This window comes from Gymnoscopelus braueri, assembly GCF_963280865.1.
Source record: "Gymnoscopelus braueri genome assembly, chromosome: 2".
Classification (NCBI taxonomy): Eukaryota; Metazoa; Chordata; class Actinopteri; order Myctophiformes; family Myctophidae; genus Gymnoscopelus; species Gymnoscopelus braueri.
This window is the reverse complement of record NC_137604.1, coordinates 44,453,336-44,472,839: the sequence shown is the minus strand read 5'-3', so window position 1 is coordinate 44,472,839 and position 19,504 is coordinate 44,453,336. Positions and strand designations below refer to the sequence as shown.

Genomic DNA, 19,504 nt, shown 5'->3' with positions numbered 1-19,504 from the left:
ACACACACACACACACAAGTTAGTTCTGACAGTAGGCTATGTAGACAAGCACATCATTGAATTGGTGGAAAATATTCAACTTTCTCATTGTCAAAAGTCAAAGGTGTATCTGTGTTTATTGTGACATGATTAATCCAGTCAAGAAAGCTGCATGGGAAATGCTATGTGCTTGAATTACTGTATTATACACAGTAAATCAAATGTAGTTCTTCTTTAATAGTTGGAGCAAACATTTGTAAACGTTTTAGGTTAAATGTGCTCAATTACTCAAGTATAGGTGTAAACTGAAGACAAAACAGAGTGCTACAGTTAGTAGTCCTAAGAACCTGAAGTGATTTTGCAAGCTCTTTCACGATATTCAAATTCCACAACAGACATGGAAACATGTTTTGAACAAATCACTGTACACAGTTTCAGTTCTTGAATAGACTAAGCGAGTGGAATTTACCTTACACATTATTCTGCTTTAAAATTGGATGGGTCTAATGACATTGCTTTCTGTTCCTCAGATTTCGCCAAATTAAGACAATTGAAAAAATTGTCTTCACTGCACTACTGTCACCATGCATTTTGCAAGAGTCTGTGATGTAAAATAGCTTCCTTTTTGTGGGAAAAAGGGTGCATTTCTTTTAGATTGCACACCAAATCTGATGTGTTTTACAGCGTGGTGAGGGTGGCCATCTATAAGAGGGTTGTGTGTGTACTTGTGAGGACCTACGTTCCCACAAGTATAGTAGAATTAATTATTATTATATATCTTTTTTTACATCTAGAAGTTATTGGTTTATGGATTACACTTAGTTGAGTGCTGGTGTTAGCCGGAAAATAGCCGATATACAAGCGTAGATCTGCTATTCTTCAGCTTTGGCTTCCGGTTAAAAATGGCAAAGAATTGTAAAAATGGTGCGTGCACTCTGACAAAACTGGCCAAAGAAATGTGTTTTTAAGACTTTTAGAAAATATTTAACTATCATTTCGTAATGGAAGTCAATGTGGCTTGGATTGGGCACAGAGTTCATAGATAAGATATGTCATAAATGACTGATGGGATGGCCGCATGAAGTCTGTGATCCACATTGGAGCCATGCCATATTCCCATGTGGATCGTGGGAATATGGCGTGGCCATTGTTTGGTTATCCGAAGAATGGAAAATAATGCCTCTGGTTTGATGTGAAAAGGCCTTAAAGGACGACTTCATCCATTTTCATCCTACAGTATCTTCATATAACTGGTCTTCACTAATGCTCATTATTATATGGTACCATTCTTGTCTACCCCGTCTGTATCTCAGAGGAGGACTGTGGACAGTTGAGAAACCCGCCTACCAGCGACATCATCGTTGGGGAATCCAAGCTAATAGAAACTGCAGGCTTTCTATTCCTGGAAAGTTGTGAAAGCCATTGTTCTTGCGTTAATACAAATAAAATCTTGTTTGAAAACACCCCCCCCTGCCTAACATGATGTCACTGGTAGGCAGGTCAAAAGTGTCCACAGCCTATGAGACAGACCGAGTAGAAAGAAATTGTAACATTTTATCATTAGCATTAGTGAGGACCACTTGTTATAGTGATATGAAGATAGGTTGAAAATACTGTAGGTGAAGTCGTCCTTTAATCATCCTTAAAGTTTTACTTTTCTCCAATGGACATAAGACTTACCTTCAAAGCATTCTGGCAATATGAGTTGCCCATCAATGCACTGGGTAGACACTGCATAGCCACATGCCCTGTCCTTGTGCGTACAATAGACTGAGATAATCTCTAGGTGGAAGACTCTCTTAGGCGTCAGATCTTCAATCCAGCATTTTTGTCCTTCATATAATATCCTTCCTCTTTGCAGGCCAACAGTGCAAGGGGCTGTAGACCATGAGAAGAAGTGGACAGGGGTGTTACATGTCATTAAGGCAGATTATAGACATAGAAAGAATGATTTCCTGTGATGAGCATTTATATGTGATACATTTGGCAATTTGCAGGATTCTAACACAATTGCAGTAGGTATTGCAGATATGCCACTGATATCATATCGTCACTGTCGGATGGAAACCTTGTATGTCCAAAACCGTTACTTTTCAGGAAATAGAAAAAATAACCTGTGTTCCACTGGATCCAATGTTGTCACAAACTCTTGTTAATACTTTTCATTGGTTCAATATTTATAGAACCAACAGACACACTTAACTTTCAATTTAACTTTTTTGTAAAAATAGCATAACTACACATAGTGAGCTTGTAGATCGGCACTTTTTGCTATTTTTGTGCGATGAAGTAGGGCATTAATTTACACACAAAAACAAACATAAAAAGCTGAAATATGGGGATACAAGGTTTCTGCCCGACAGTAACGCTATGAAGTGCAGCTACCGGCTTTAGTCTAACCAGACTGAATTGTGGTGCCGACCTGGGCTATGACACTGATAACTGTATGCTTTAGTGCCATATTTAACAAATAGATGTAAGATGTGGGTGTCTCTGTAGTCCTTCATGCCAAGCTATGCAAATAGTTAATGAAGTCCTTCATGTCTTTCAGTGGAACCAAGTGACAGAAAAGTATTAAAGTCTGATTTACACTTAGTTGTGTGCCAGTGTCGCCCGCGACACTGGCACACAACTGGGTCTATATCAAACATGCTACATGCTCACAACACGTCTCAAGACAGCCCGGTTCCTACCCTTGCAAGAAGGTAGTTGGGACCACTCCCCTGTCCCCTGACATTTGCTCTCCATAATCCCATCAATTCTGTAGTCTCCGTTGCAGCCATATTTGATTGATTCCCCGTAGTCGAACTCTCTCTGCTCTCTGCTGGACATGAAGCCATTTTCAATCGGCTGCGGTGGGGGGCAGGTTACCGCTGTGAGGGAAAATGTTATGAAAATGTTATGAATATACGGTATATATATATATATATATATATATATATATAAATATATATATATATATATATATATATATACAACAAGGTACAACTTGTAAGGATCGTGCATTCGTGGAATGAGCAACACAGCTAACGGTGTGGGTAGTTGGTTTCTTTGTTTCTTTTGGCAAACTTTTTGCACAGTACTTAGTGTACAGTAATACTAAGTAGGGCTTCAGTCAAATACGTGTAGCTCATATACTACAATTTTTACCACTTACGTCGACATTCAGGAGGCTTGGTCCAGCTGCCAGACGCAGTACACTGTCCTCTTGCGTTGCCTGTGACTACGAATGGAGGCATGCACTGGTAGATCCCACCGAGGCCAAACTCTGTGGTATTCCCTCTGACCTTCTTATCATAGACTATCCTCCCAAACTCTGGGATCGGAGCAAGACCACAGGTCACAGCTGTGGGAAACCAGTTGGAAAATAGAAAGCTTTTAACCTCTTTTGGATGTACTCACTCAGGTCTACAGAAATGCTTTGTAACTACAGGCTTGGGCACAGTCTGTCACCAGCCCTAGATCCCAAAGATACTGTTTACTTTAGCACCCAGCTGGCACACTAAAAACGGGTGTGCATTCAGACATTTTGATTGGATCACTCGTTACCTTGAACACACTCTGGCACACATTTGCAGACTGTATAAATATCATCTTTAGCTGCAGATTAAGCCACAGCTGTCAGAATATTCAGGAGGACTCAAATGCAGAAAACAGCAGGCAAGAGGCAGAATGAAGTTAACTCAGTCTTTACTGTAAATTCCAATTAGACAGAACAAAAGACAATACCAGAGGTATATCATCAAAAAGCAAAACAAGGCAGGCAAGGGCAAGGCAAAGAGTAAATCCAAAAACACGGTCAACTTCTTAGTCCAGGAGCAAAACAGGAAAAGGGCAGTGGTTCAGGCTGGAACAGAAGACAGGCGTTACTACGACAAACTGACAAATGATAATGTTGAAGCACACTGAAATATATACCCTCAAACTAATCACAGAAACACACAGCAGGTGAGTAGCAACCTATGAGGAGTAGACAATTAGCTAGGGGGAGTGAACACAAGGGCAGGTCTAGAGAGGACTCCTGACAGTACCCCTCCCCTCACGGACGCCCCTAGGCGTCCTAGAGGGTGCCTCAGGATGACGACGATGAAAGTCTTGAATAAGGACCGGGTCCAAAATGTCCCGAGCAGGGACCCAACTCCTCTCCTCAGGACCATAGCCTTGCCAGTCCACCAAGTATTGGCGCCCACGGCCACGTTGACGAACCTTGAGCAGCCGACGCACCGTGTACACCTCAGAGCCGTCCACCAACCTGGGCGGAGGGGGGGGATTGGAGGGCGGGGAGTACGGGCCTTGGTTGACAGGTTTGACTCTAGAGACATGGAAAGATGGATGAATCCGACGAAGGGGGCGAGGGAGTTTGAGACGGACTGCTGAAGGGCTGATGACCTTAGAGATAGGGAAAGGTCCCACAAAACGAGGAGCCAGCTTGTGTGATTCCACCTGTAGTGGCAAGTCCCTGGATGACAACCACAGTCTCTGGCCCCGATGGTAGGAAGGAGCTGGGCGACGACGACGATCGGCATAGTGCTTGACCCTGGCAGATGACCGCAGCAAGGAGGACCGGGCGGCCCGCCACACTTTGCGACAGCGGCGGATGAACTGCTGGGCAGCGGGCACATTAGCTTCCTCCTCCTGGGAGGGAAACAGAGGGGGCTGATAGCCGAGACAGCAGTGAAATGGGGACAAACCAGTGGAGGCAACAGGTAGAGAGTTATGAGCATATTCAGCCCACGATAGATATTCAGCCCACGAGGCCTGGTTGTGAGAGGAAAGACAGCGTAACATAGTTTCAATGTCCTGATTAGTTCTCTCGGTTAGGCCATTCGTCTGAGGGTGAAAGCCTGAAGATAAACATACAGAGGCTCCCACTGATTTACAGAAAGCCCTCCAGAACCGGGAAGTGAACTGTGGACCCCTGTCTGAAACTATGGCCACAGGTAGCCCATGCAACCTAAACACATGGTCTATCATGAGTTGAGCAGTGTCTTTAGCAGAGGGAAGCTTGGGCAATGGAATGAAATGAGCAGCTTTTGAGAACCTGTCTACCACTGTGAGGATGACTGTGTTACCTCGTGAGGGCGGGAGCCCTGTAATAAAATCCATGGCTATGTGAGCCCAGGGTCTAGACGGAACAGGAAGTGGCTGCAGAAGGCCAGACGGAGGTTGAGTGGACGTCTTGTTCTGAGCACAGGTAATACAGGCAGCCACAAACTGCTTTACGTCCTTCGTCATCGAGGGCCACCAGAAGCGCTGCTGGACCAGATAGAGGGTACGTCGCACCCCAGGATGACAGGCAAGCGGTGATGAGTGACCCCACTGTAGAACCTGAGACCGGGCAGAAACTGGCACAAAAAGTTTATCAGGAGGACAATTACCTGGCCCAGGGTCCCGTTGCAAAGCAGACTTAACAGTGTTCTCAATGTCCAGACGAAGAACCCCCACCACACAGTCTCTAGGCAATATGGTGTCCGGATGTACAGGGCGATCTGGAGTGGGAAACTGACGGGAGAGTGCATCAGGCTTCCCGTTCTTGCTTCCTGGTCGATAAGAGAGGGTGAAGGAAAATCTGGAAAAGAACAGAGCCCAACGTGCTTGCCGGGAGTTAAGGCGTTTAGCAGAGCGCAGGTATTCGAGATTCTTATGATCTGTCCAGACTAAAAATGGCACTAGAGCACCCTCCAACCAATGTCTCCATTCCTCAAGTGCCATCTTAACTGCCAGCAGTTCTCTATTGCCAATGTCATAACTGCGTTCAGCGGAATCCAAACGGTAAGAAAAGAAGGCACAAGGATGCAACTTGTTATCAACAGGAGAACGCTGAGAAAGAATAGCTCCAACACCAACCTCTGAGGCATCAACCTCAACTATGAACTGAAGTGTAGGATCTGGCCGAACCAGGATGGGAGCTGAAGTAAAACGCCTCTTCAGTTCCTTGAAGGACTGCTCTACAGCTGGCGACCAGTCAAACGGAACCTTGATAGAGGTGAGTGCAGACAGGGGGGCGGAAAGGGTGCTATAGTTCCTTATGAACCGGCGATAGAAATTAGCAAAACCTAGGAACCGTTGCACATCCTTCTTGGACGTAGGAGTGGGCCACTCCATCACTGCCTTGACCTTGGCGTCGTCCATCTGCATACTCCCATCCTTAATGATGAACCCCAGAAAGGAGACAGTCTGGCGATGAAATTCACATTTCTCAGCTTTCACATAGAGTTGATTCTCCAAAAGGCGTTGCAGGACCTGTCGGACATGCTTAGAGTGTTCCTCAAGAGAAGGGGAAAAAATCAGAATATCATCGAGATACACAAAAACAAACTTATTGATCATGTCTCTCAAAACATCGTTGACCATGCCTTGAAACACACCGGGGGCATTTGTAAGCCCAAAAGGCATCACCAAATATTCATAGTGTCCTCGTGGTGTGTTAAAAGCTGTCTTCCATTCGTCTCCTCTTTAATACGGACCAAATGGTACGCATTGCGTAAGTCCAACTTAGTGAATACTGTGGCACCATGCAGTACTTCAAAAGCAGAGGCTAAAAGAGGAATAGGGTACCTGTTCTTAACAGTAATGTCATTCAAACCTCTGTAGTCGATGCAAGGGCGCAATGTCTTGTCTTTCTTCCCCACGAAGAAGAACCCCGCTCCTGCTGGGGATGAAGAGGGGCGGATAATGCCAGCAGCCAGGGAGTTACTGATATACTGGTCCATGGCAGCCATCTCTGGACGGGCCAGTGAATATAGCTTCCCACGAGGAGGTACTGTACCCGACAACAATTCAATGGCACAATCGTAAGGTCTGTGAGGGGGTAGTGAAGTGGCTCGAGATTTACTGAAGACTGGTTTCAAATCCAAATACTCTGGTGGCACCTCTGATAGGTCTGGGAATTCCTCCTGCAGTGGAGGCACTGGGGAAACAGAACACTGAGCATCTCTGAGACAATGGGAGAGACAAAACGGACTCCAGCCTAATATTACATCCTTGGTCCAGTCAATATGAGGGTTATGCCGTTTAAGCCAGGGTCGGCCTAAAACAACCTGGACATGAGGTGAGGAAATTAGGTGTAAAGCTATCTCCTCTCTGTGATTGCCTGAGACTAACAGGCCTACTGGGGCAGAAATGTGGGTTACAGTGGCCAGGAGGCGCCCATCAAGGGCATTGGCCCTGAGGACGGGCTGCACTGGAAAAGTCTGCAGATTAAGCTGTTCTGCCAGAGAAGAATCAATAAAACTCTCATCTGCCCCTGAATCAATCAGAACTGAAATAGGCAGTTGTTGGTTAACATAACTAAGAGTGGCATGCATTGTGGACCTGGTCAAAGGAGGGCTCTTGTATGTAACACTCACCAGTAACCCTCGCTCTACTGATGAGCTCTCCCTTTTACTGGACAGGAAGCTTTGAAATGGCCAGCCCCGCCGCAGTATAGGCAAGCTCTCGATTCAATCCTCCTCCTGCGTTCCTCTGTAGACAAAGACAGGCTGGCCCGGTCCACCTGCATGGGCTCCGTGGCATCTGTGGTGACAGTAGAAGGTGTCCGGACTGCTGCAGATTGGGGAGGGGGAAGGATAGGAAGGCGCTGCTGAGGAGGACGACTACCCCCCTTCTCCCTCCAGCGGAGTCGCAGCCGGTTATCAAGGCGGATGGACAAATCCACAAGTTCATCAAAGGTGGCGGGTAGCTCCCGAGATGCCAGCTCATCCTTTAAACTCTCAGAGAGACCGTCTAGAAATGCATCATATAAGGCATCATGGTTCCAGCCACACGTAGCAGCCAAAGTGCGAAAATCAATGGCAAAATCAGAAACAGTCTTATTACCCTGCCGCATGTGGAGCAGCTCCCTTGCTGCTTCCCGGCCTGTGACTGACCGGTCGAAAACCTTTTTCATTTCCTTGAAAAAATCGTCCATAATGTGGCACACAGCAGAATCAGCCTCCCATATAGCGGTCCCCCACTCTCTAGCTCTTCCAGCCAGCAGGGTGATGACGTAGGCAATCTTGGAGCGGTCATTAGGGAATGAAGATGGTTGCAGTTGAAAAATCAGAGAACATTGAGAAAGAAAAGACCGACAGGAACCGGGTTCCCCGGAGTAGGTCTCAGGATTTGGGAGCCTAGGCTCCCTAGCTGGTTGAACTGGCTGGACAGGAGCTGGTGGTGCAGCTGCATCGGCTTGGGGTTGAGGAGGCTGAACAACAAGCCTCTGGACCTGCTGTGACAGCGTCGCCACAGTGTCAGTTATCTTTCCCAAATGTTCAGCAACCGACGAAAGGTTCTGTTGCTGATTTCCCAGCAAAGCACCCTGATTAGCAAGAGCGGTCTTCACCTGGTCAAATTCCGCTGAGTCCATTCTTGGTCAGTTTGTACTGTCAGAATATTCAGGAGGACTCAAATGCAGAAAACAGCAGGCAAGAGGCAGAATGAAGTTAACTCAGTCTTTACTGTAAATTCCAATTAGACAGAACAAAAGACAATACCAGAGGTATATCATCAAAAAGCAAAACAAGGCAGGCAAGGGCAAGGCAAAGAGTAAATCCAAAAACACGGTCAACTTCTTAGTCCAGGAGCAAAACAGGAAAAGGGCAGTGGTTCAGGCTGGAACAGAAGACAGGCGTTACTACGACAAACTGACAAATGATAATGTTGAAGCACACTGAAATATATACCCTCAAACTAATCACAGAAACACACAGCAGGTGAGTAGCAACCTATGAGGAGTAGACAATTAGCTAGGGGGAGTGAACACAAGGGCAGGTCTAGAGAGGACTCCTGACAACAGCCAAATTCGCCTTCAATTTGTCGCTTCATAATAAATAATCCTGGTCTGAAGAAATAATAACTTTGAATTTGAATTCAAGAATACATTTCAGATGAACATTGAAAACAAAACAAGAAAACATTGTGCTGTAAAAAGAAAAAAAAAAAGAAAAAAGAAGTCAACTCATTCTTTGGAGTGTAAGTGACATGCAGTACACACGCTTGCATTCTGGTGTCGGGGTGCTCCATCTTCCATCTTCTTGGCACTCAGAACTATTGTGACCATGCAAGATGTACCTGTATGGAAGAATCGTATACAGGTATTACAAGCCAATTCAGTATTTGTATTTTGTCTACTGTAATTTGTTAAACAAAATAAGTCAGATAAATGATGTTCCCAGCATGATATATACAGTAGCTCCATCCACAGATCATCCTTTGCTCTAACCCTGGGAAATTCCAAACATTGAATGAGTCGAACATGTCCTTCTTTCCTTACCCCTCGTTGCAGGTGTAGCTGATTATATTCTTATACTCAGTCTGATGCTCACTTTCAAACTGAACCTCTCCATTATACATTGTGTGTGGATAGAGGCATCTGACAGCTGTAGGAGAGAAGATAGGACATGTTCACTATGCATTTCATTTAAATATAGCAACATGAAAGATCATGTTGCTATGAAAGATATATAGGCTATTATATTGATATTATTATTTAGATATAGATTGACATGTACAGTAGAGTAGATCTATTAACCACTTCAATCCTATACGTTGTTGTTGTTGTTGGCCAAGGTCACCCAGGGGTCTATAATATATTGACCTCTTCTCTTTTCCCCTCTACAACAAATCTCTTCTCCAAAAATAGCTAAACTACAAGGTCACAACTTGCGAATGTTCACCTATTTTTGCCAAATGTTAGCCTATTATGACATGCCCAGAATAGGGATGTTAGGGTTCATGTGGTGACATTTTTAAACTAGGTGACACTCCAAATTATACTACTACAACTGTACCGCCAATGAATAGTGTCAATATAATTTGGGCTTAATGGAAACAAATGAAGACCTACGGTTGCACTTGAGGTCAGTTTTGGTCCACACTCCAGTGTTGGCACAAACAATAGTTCGAGTAGAGCCTGAGGAGATGTAACCTCGTTTACAGGACAGGGTTATCACAACACCCGGGTTGGAGATTCTCTGGACCCCTGCTGCAATAGCATTGTCTGGCAGGACTGGCCGACCGCAATCTGCAAAGACACATAATAAGGCCTAATGTGTACTTACACTCACATGGCCTTGCCACTCAGTGATTTTCAACTGAAAAATGTGACAAGGTTGTGTGTGTGTGTGTGTGTGTGTGTGTGTGTGTGTGTGTGTGTGTGTGTGTGTGTGTGTGTGTGCGTGTGCGTGTGCGTGTGCGTGTGTGTGTGTGTGTCAAATATTAATAAACTCCCATGAATTGGTTAAAATGCATGTTAAATAGAGCTTCTGGATACTGTATAATAATATATTTCACTTCATTTGTAAACATTGCATGGAAGTATGTTTCATTAAAAAAGTGAATTCTCTCAGGACAGAGAACTAAATTGGAGACATTATTAAGTAAGATAAGTGAGATAAATGCTCAACTAGTGCACTATTGCATTCTTCCTGTAAAATATTCTAAAATGGTCGAAACGTAGTACATAAAAATACTCTTTCATCATTAATTAGTTCTTAGATACACAAACAGATACTAAAGGCAACAAAAGGCAATAATGCAATAAAGCAAAGCCACTGTATGACAATTTAACAGATTTTGTCAACAAATACCAGTAATGATAATATTACCTGTGGATGTCACAACAGTGAAGAAGGCAAATGGACACAAGAGAAGCAAAGCTGCCATGCGTTCCATCCTCAGGAGCTCAGAAAAGTTCTGTTCAGCTTCACTTCCTTTGTTATTTGTCAAAACAGCGATATCTGTCTGCCCCTGTCCCTGATGTTTGTGTTTGTTTTGAATTAAACAGATAAGTGTAGGATCAAGTAACAGTCAATTGATTTTCTCTCCCTCTGTTTACCAGCAGTCCGCAACCATGGCACCATTTACTGGAAGTGAAAGTTTAACAGTGGACTTCCCCTTGCTGCAATTGGGGGGGGCTGCTGACATCTGCTAAACACACTTCTTCAGAACTCACCCCATGTGTCACAAGTTAAACAGCATTGCTTTGTTGAGGAAGAACTATATCCTCTTTTAAATCAGTGTTTCTCAAAGTGGGGTCCGCGAACCCCCAGGGTCCCTTGAGGGGGCTCCAGGGGTTCCCCAGCTAAGATGATTGACAGGTAGGTAGGAACTAAATGGACCCTTACAGATCTATAACTCAGAGAGCGTACAAATGGAACCATACGGGTCGATTTGGTTTCAATTTGTAAACTCTCTGAGTTATGGGGTCGCCCATGGCCTAATGCTGGGGTAAACTGGGGGTCCTTGAAATTAAAAAAGTTTGAGAACCACTCTTTTAAATAATTTAGTTATGTAGCATTTTTTTTATTGAGTCTGTTTAAATGCTAACGCTCACCCTGGCTGCTTTTTACCTGCTGACACCTTTGCTTTTGATTTTGCCCACCTCCACCCCAGCATCCACCTGTTTGGCTCTGTTTCACTTAAATTTACGGGGGAATGTGATGAGAATCAGAACCATTGATTTCAAAATTGAATTGATCTCATAATATCATACATAATATATTGATTACATTATGAATACTTAAGTCAGACAACAGTGAGTTGTCTGACACAGAAATATGAATTTTAATAGAGACTAATAATAGACACTCAATGAGTCACACAGCAAAATAAAATATATAAACACTCTCTCTCTCTCTCTCACTCACACTCACACTCACACTCACACTCACACTCACACTCACACTCTCTCACACACACACACACACACACACACACACACACACACACACACACACACACACACACACACACACACACACACACACACACAAAGCCAGTATGTCAACATGATGAAATAGAGATACTTCAAGATATCGCTGTATGCATATTGTACCACCTACATCAAACTTTAACATGTTATTTTTGAATGAGACACATTTTGTTTTGTTTTTATGCTGGTTTTATTAAGGCAGTATTCATGTTCCAGTCCACCCTGGTTCTTTATGTTGCATTCCACACTATGAAGCCCTAATATGTGACATTATGCAGGTGCTGCGATGGTGGGGCTTGCAGGAGGAGCAACGCACATTCTGATCTCTGATGGAAGCGTTTTGGCCCGTAGGTTATATTCCACCTTGCCTGGTTCTAGAAGGAAACATTATGACAAAACAAATGCATTAAGAAACACCTGGACATGTAATGATACAGTGGCAGTAGTAGGGGTGTGGCTTCTCAAAGGACATCTCTAAACCAAACATCAGTGCTGAGATTTGGGGGGAAATTGGATTGGATGTCCAGTCCACCACTCATATTGTAAAATGTTTACTTCCACAAACCCTGTCGTCAATCCAAATCGCCCCCTGTGGGACTACAAAGGGTTTACTTTGAATTATGTGAACAAAGGCTCACCTGCCCAGCACTCTGGGATGGGGAGGGTTCCATCATTGCAGACGCTGGCCACAGGGTAGCCGCATTTTTCGGCTCTGTTCAGACAATAGAAGACAACAGGCTCCTTATGACCGACTCTGTTTGGTTTCAAATCTGCAATCCAGAGCTTCTTGCCATTGTAGAAGATGCGTCCTCTTTTAATGCCGACTGCACAGGGGGCTGTGGGGAAAATGGATTATGGAGAGATGATGTTTTCTTTTCATAATATACAGCCACTGACTAGACTATAAGACAAAAATAACTTGAAAACAACTTGACATCAACTTGACATCAACTTCCCCAAGTTCCCCCTACTTGAATGCGGGTCATTTAGTTTGAGTTTGCTTATTAGTAATTAAGTGCTCCCTTTCTGCTACACCAAATAACTAATAATACCAATTGTCACAAAGTGATGTGTACAGTACTAAACTTTTTTTTTGCATTTATATTGTCACAATTTATATTACCTTGCCAAATTAGATATTTTGTCTAGAAGTTTTGTCTCACTAGGCCATATAAGCCTAATTTATGCTTTAATTAAAAAGCTTGACAAAAATTATGTATTTTCAACTGAATATACAAGTCGAGCCAAACGGAAATTAGATTATTATAGTCTGTGGTTGTCCCTCGACTCACCCCTACAGACTGGTTTGTTGGACCAGTTCCCTGAGTTCTGGCACTGTATCTCAGCTTCTCCTTCCAGAACATAGTGCTCATTGCAGGCGTACTTGACCTTCTCCTTATAGCCATGTTCCCGCATCACAGCGAAGATGATGATGCCATTTGGTACGGCTCTGGGGATTGAGCAGCTCACATCTGTGTGGAGAAATTATGCTGAGCTCTAAGGATACAACTCATGGTTACTAATCACCTACTAATCACCTACTAATCACCTGCTAACGCATGTGTGTGTGTGTGTGTGTGTGTGTGTGTGTGTGTGTGTGTGTGTGTGCGTGCGTGCGTGCGTGTGTGTGTGTGTGTGTGTGTGTGTGTGTGTGTGTGTGTGTGTGTGTGTGTGTGTGTGTGTGTGTGTGTGTGTGTGTGTGTGTGTGTGTGCATGTGCGTGTGTGTGTGTGTGTGTGTGTGTGTGCGTGTGCGTGCGCGTGCGTGCGTGCGTAAGCATACATTTCAGAATGCCACTCTTAGGAATGAATCAACAAGTAAAAATGGAAAAATGGAACAAGTTTATTTTTATTCTACCTACCACGACATACTGGTGGCTCAGTGGCATTTCCATCGGCCATGCAGAATCCCCTCTCGTAGCTTGGTGCTTTGGGTGGGTTGCACTCATATGTCCAACCTTGCCCATAGATGGTGTTGGTTCCAGCAATTCTCTTGTCATGGACGATTCTGCCATCTCTTGGTGGTTTAGGCAGAGGACAGTTTACAGCTGCAAGGGGGAAGATGGTGTTAATCTGAATTTAAACTGAAGAACTTATTCTGATGCAGGAATCAACATGTTATTTCTACATTATTTAAACAATAATGCTTGTATTTATACTGTACTCCCAGGGAAAGTCATGCTCTATTGCAGCAATGCCCTGCTTCACACCTTTCTCCTCAAAGCCCAATATGATGTAATTACATTTATGACAGAAGTTAATCAAACGTAGGTAAAAGAGTAACTGAAAACAATTCAAGTATTTAAAACAATTTTTTTTTGTTCAATACCTCTGCAAAGGGGCGGTGGGTGACTCCAAGTGCTATCATGTAGGCAACTGCTTTCATTGGCTCCTTCCATGACATACCTGAAGGGATGAATATAAAACCAAACCACTGTTAGGGGCTGAGTGGATTGGCTGATTCAATAAAGTAAGTTAACCACTTTAAACCTGCCGTCATAATCTAGGGCCTGTCATTATAGGCAAAAATGTTCAACAGGTTATTACAGGTCTGTAACTCAGAGGTTCTTATAGTTATAGTCCTGCAAGTGTCCATTTGGTTCAGACCCCACTCTGAGAGCCACTGATTTACCGCCTTATTTTATACTTTGGTTGAACCCACTGTAAAGGGACCATGAGTGAGCTTACCCGTCGTCACAAGTGTAGTTGAGCACAGTCTTGAAGGGAACCTCTTTCCTCCCCATTGCCAAGGACTGTAGAGGCTTGGGGATTGGGCACACCTTGGCTACCAGAAAGATGATGGTTATGACAATGTATCTGCAGTATATCTACTGAATATAAGTGATGTAATATGATGAAAAGAAAAGAGGATTATTAGCCAGAAATCTGTAAGAAAACAGTGACTGTATATAATCATTAAGCATTACAATAATACCTTGGCCTTTTTTTAAATTTAATATAGATAGACCTTTGAACTACTAATGGCAATTTTGTTTCCTAACAGCTGTATACTTCCCACAGAAGACAGGTTGCATTTAAAGAACAGTCCACTCAATAAAACCCTTATTTAACCATTACTTAACCAGGCAATTAGTCAACTAGATGGATTATATAGCCATGTATATTAATAATCACATAATGTGGAGTTTAATATGTGTGTATTTAAATATTTCATTAATTAATGAATATGGAATTCACTCAAAAGCTTTGAGAACTTTGAGTTTGAGTTCACCTGCAAGTTCAGATTTGTGATGTGAATGGCGAGTAAATTCTGTTGATTATTTACAGCGCTGCTGTGGATTAAAACAGCAAATCAATTGTGTTTATTCTGCATCTGTGTCATTTTAGATTTTAACCATATTTTATACTATTATTCAAAAATAGCAGATACACAAGCTCATCATTTTGGGGGCCCTTGACATGAAAAAGTTTGATCACCACTGATATAGCAACATACGTTTTCAGAAAACTGTTAGGATTTAGAGGACATTTTGTAGAATCGGCCTCAGGTCTTAATGGGTTAATTCTAAGGCTGAAAACCTGCAATTAGGTTGTAAGAGTATCAGTGAACTCACGGGCACATGTTAAGTCTGATGGTGTCCACGCTCCTGTGGCAGTGCAGGAGAGCCTTCGAGGGGACGCTGTGGAAGGTGTGTACCCCCGTTCACACGTAAGGGTCACCTCCTCGCCCACCTCATACACACGCTTTAGGGTTACCTCGTCAATGCCATCAGTGATGGAGGGGCGGCCGCACACTGAGGGAAACAGGAAAAACATGTAGAACCTTTAACCACTGAAGCCTTATATATTGCACTGTACAACAACGAGATCTGCAAGCTCACAACACATTGCCATACGACTGTGAGCTTGTAGATCAGATATTTTCGCTACTTAAAAAATCTGAATTTAAACATTTTTGCTAAATTTTGTACATATTTTTTTGGAAACGTTTTAGAAAATGTGGGAAATTTGCCTATAATGACATGGCCAAAATAGGAACATCAGGTTGATAGTGGTTAATGAAGATCAAAAGAAACGATCTGTAGGCTACATGTTTCATTTAAAGGGGTAGTTCACCCAAATAATTACTTATTTTCTATCGATTACTCACCCCATGGAGACTTGAATTCAAGGATATTTTTTTGTCGCATTTCTAGGCCAATAATTTGATGACCGGCAGTGGATCCGGTAGGAGACACAAAGGAGACTCTTTTGTGTCTCCTACCGGAATTATTGGCTTAGGAATGCGACAAAAACAAAAATATTTCCATGAATTCAAGTCTCCATGGGGTGAGTAATCGATAGAAAGGAAGTCATTTTGGGGGTGAACTATCGCTTTAAGCCACACAGCTTTTGTCTTGGAGGCTCTGCACAAGTTGTTAAATGCTCGCTTGTGGAGAAGTTGCAGACATCATGGAAAGTGTCTTGATTTTACTGCTCAAACAGACAGACCTATAGTTTCTTAGATATTTTATTTTCACTTTAAAAAAAAAAGTCAGTCCAGTTAGCAGTGTGGCTCTAAAGAACAGAATAGGTCTCCATCTATTGAGGTGTGTGAACATAGTAACTGCAAACTTTGTATTATGTCTTACGCAAAAAAAAAAAAAAAAAAAACGACTTTATGACTACAATTCATACTCATTGCATCAATTCCAGTCTCTATTGCAAAAACATGAAGCATTTCGAAGAGATTTCTCTTTACCTTTCTTAGATGTTACAGTTGTGTATAAAGCAACTTGGCAGAGGAACAGCAAAGCCAGTGTTGGAGCCATGGTCTTTGGAGTGAAATCTCCAAACTGCACACTCTAACCCTGGTTGGAGGTTACATAAGGGTGCATGATGGTCTGCTCAAGCTCCAATTAATGCCAGAATAGGCTCTGTTTGTTTGAATCCAAAGGTCATTACTAATGCATATTTGCTCAGAGTTTAACTTTGGTTTTGTACATAGACACACAGACAGATGCTGACGCACACAGACAAACAGAGGATGAGAGACTCATGTTTTACAAACACATTAAGCATTGGGATTATACAGACCACTGTAACTAGGTTACACGTAATTTGCTGATTAAAATACAAAAAGGGGTGGCACAGCCTCATTGCAGGTAAACTACATTACTGAGATGAAATGGGCTCTACTGTAGATTAAAGGCTTTTTTAAGTAATCTGTGTCTAAAACTGCATGTGTGCTTAATTTACCAAACCGTCCCAAAGTACAGAAGAAAAGTTTTGATATATCTATATCTAGCTGTCCAAAACTGTTACTTTTCAGGAAATGGAAAAAAGAACCTGTGTTCCAATAGATCCAATGTTGCAGTTATATAATTAACACAAGCTCTTGATAAAGGTGTAGTTCACCCCCACAAAAAAAAATATTTTCTATCATTGAAATTTTAAGTCTACATGATTTTTTAAAATAATGTGTCACGTTTATTCATGGAGATTATTTTGTTTTTGTCGCATTCCTGAGCCAAAAATGTGTTTGACTGTTGAAGTCTCCGGTGGGACACTCAAAGAGTCTCAAAGAGTCTCCTGCTGAGTCTCCTATTGACTGATGATGACCTGAAAAGTTGAAATATGGAGATATGAGGTTTCTGCCCGACAGCAACTATGTCTGTACTGAATCAACAACAACAAAAAATCTCTTACATGGGTCCCTCCCTGGAAAAAAAGGTTTTCAAATGGGGGTCTAATTTGGGGGGCAAAACAGCCGGGTGACAATCCGATTCCCAAACGACCTCTCTACCCCAAAAAACAACCCCTACTGATTTTAGTGGCCCCATAGCCTTTCCTCTAGCACCACCTATAGGCCAAAAGGAACTTGTAGGTTTCTTTTTTTAATGGCACTTTATTTACTCACTTCAGTAGTAAGTAAGCCTATGGAAATACACCACACCCGCCCCCAAAGAATGCCACTAATAATAATCTCTAATATTAAAACTTGTTTTCTAGCCCCTGCCACTGGTTCCAAGGCTCCAAGGATGACAGTGTCAATCAGTTTCAACCACTTTGGTCTGGTCAGGTATAGCTAGCTTTGAGACTGTCTTGTTATTTGATGTAACTTTTGGGAATCTGTACCATACTTACCAAGACAGAAAGCCTGGAATTACAGATTAGCGTGGATGGATAATAATAAAGGTAAATAAATAAATACGTTTATGTTATTATTATATATTTTTTAAGTTATGACATTATTGGCAAAAATATTCATAATCATTTGCTTAAGATTGTATTCAATACAATCTTAAGCAAATGATTTATGAATATATCTGGGCTTTCCCCCAGAGCCGTAAAAGAGAGTTATGACACAAGCGTTGACTCCCATGGTAAGAATGGAATGCGGAATTGCTAGTCTATCTCAATGAGATAGTTCCAATGTTTGGAACTATAGCCCATCGGAGCCCGCTTTGCGACGAGATCAAAGCGTGGACGTTACTCTCTCTTCTACACTTTGGTTTCCCCCAATGCCTGATAGAATTGGCCAGCCTCAACAAAGCCAATCAAACAAATGATTGGATCCTCTGATCTCGAGTTTTGTCTCTGTCATTGTCATGGACTTGAGGATGCCATTGCAAACTGATTAATGATTGGATAATTTGAGGATGGTGCGTTGGTGCCATCGTAGACTGATTGAATCATCAGATTCATTTGTGTCTGATGATGATTGGTTTCAATGTGATTAATGCCAGAAATGGCAAGATGATTTTAATCCAAAGGTAAACACAGTGGTGTAAAGTAACTAAGTACATTTACTCAAGTACTGTACTTAAGTACAATTTTGACCACTACATCTCAGAGGAAAATATTGTTCTTTTACTCCCACTACAATTATTTGAAAACTTTAGTTAAAAACAGATCACTCACCTCACAAGAAAATTAGACCTGATGACGAGACAATCCTCCTGATGGTTTTGGTTGTTCTATGACGAGCGAGAACCTATCAGTGGATATAGTTTAGTTTATTAGCACATTGTAATACAAAATAGAAACAATACATTCAAATAAAACAAGTTATTGTGCAAGAAAAGGAAGAAGCCAGCAGGCATTTGGAAACCTTTCCTTAATGGAAGAGGTAATATAGCATAGATTAAAAGTTAAATAAGAACCATGCAAAAGAATACAAGTTTACAACGGGAGCAGCAGTGCAATAAAGAAATAAAAATGCAAAAACTGCATGTATAAAAACACACTATAAGTGTAATAAGTAAGTTTAGTGAAGCTGCAGGCAGAAATCTTTGGTGCATAATATTATATTTAATGTTTCTTTACTTTACTTAAAACACCCAATGACCATTATAGTGACATACAATCACACTAAAAGGCATTATAACAATGCATATAATGCATTGTGAAATTATTATAATGGATTACAGCTATGACATACACTATCATCCTGGCCAAAGGAAACAAGTCTGTAAGTGACCAGTAATTATAAAGTATTATGATATTTGAAATTTTAAGTCTACATGATTTTTTAAAATAATGTGTCACGTTTATTGCTAGAAAGCATTGAGTCCTCATGCAATGTTATAAGCAGATTATCAGATTATAATGTATTGTATATATATATATATATATATATATATATATATATATATATATATATATATATAAGGCATTATATGTTTATGTTTAAGGCATTATAGACATGGGCTTAATAGGAAGTGTCAAAGGTTATGTCACACTTTCCCATCTCCCCAAATTCGGTTGCAGGTGCGCAGTTTGTCCACACGATGTCAGTCTCATCCCAAATTCCTCCAGCTGTGTGACCAGCCCTTGGTTGTAGGCTAGGGGGCCCTACCCTCCCAGTCCAGTCCCACAGCCCAACCTCCCAC

The 19,504-nt window shown here is 42.1% G+C and overlaps 1 protein-coding gene and 1 long non-coding RNA gene across 2 annotated transcripts; both read right to left on the bottom strand.

Moving 5' to 3' along the window:
- Positions 1–1,272: 1,272 nt before the first annotated feature.
- LOC308095761 (sushi, von Willebrand factor type A, EGF and pentraxin domain-containing protein 1-like) lies at positions 1,273–16,714 on the bottom strand (the record flags this gene model as incomplete). The annotated part of the gene is made up of 16 exons (XM_080442804.1): positions 16,372–16,714; positions 15,245–15,424; positions 14,358–14,454; positions 13,999–14,075; positions 13,532–13,717; positions 12,964–13,143; positions 12,310–12,507; positions 11,948–12,045; positions 10,566–10,734; positions 9,806–9,982; positions 9,233–9,338; positions 8,954–9,030; positions 3,137–3,325; positions 2,673–2,852; positions 1,660–1,857; positions 1,273–1,322 (listed from the first exon to the last, which is right to left on the bottom strand). Exons 1-16 carry the CDS (start codon positions 16,439–16,441, stop codon positions 1,273–1,275), a joined length of 2,232 nt encoding a protein of 743 aa, XP_080298930.1. The 5' UTR covers positions 16,442–16,714.
- A 152-nt stretch (positions 16,715–16,866) lies between these two features.
- LOC308075798 lies at positions 16,867–19,455 on the bottom strand. The gene is made up of 3 exons (XR_013932220.1): positions 19,355–19,455; positions 18,534–18,606; positions 16,867–17,231 (listed from the first exon to the last, which is right to left on the bottom strand). It is a non-coding gene; the product is annotated as an uncharacterized lncRNA (long non-coding RNA).
- Between the last annotated feature and the right edge of the window lie 49 nt (positions 19,456–19,504).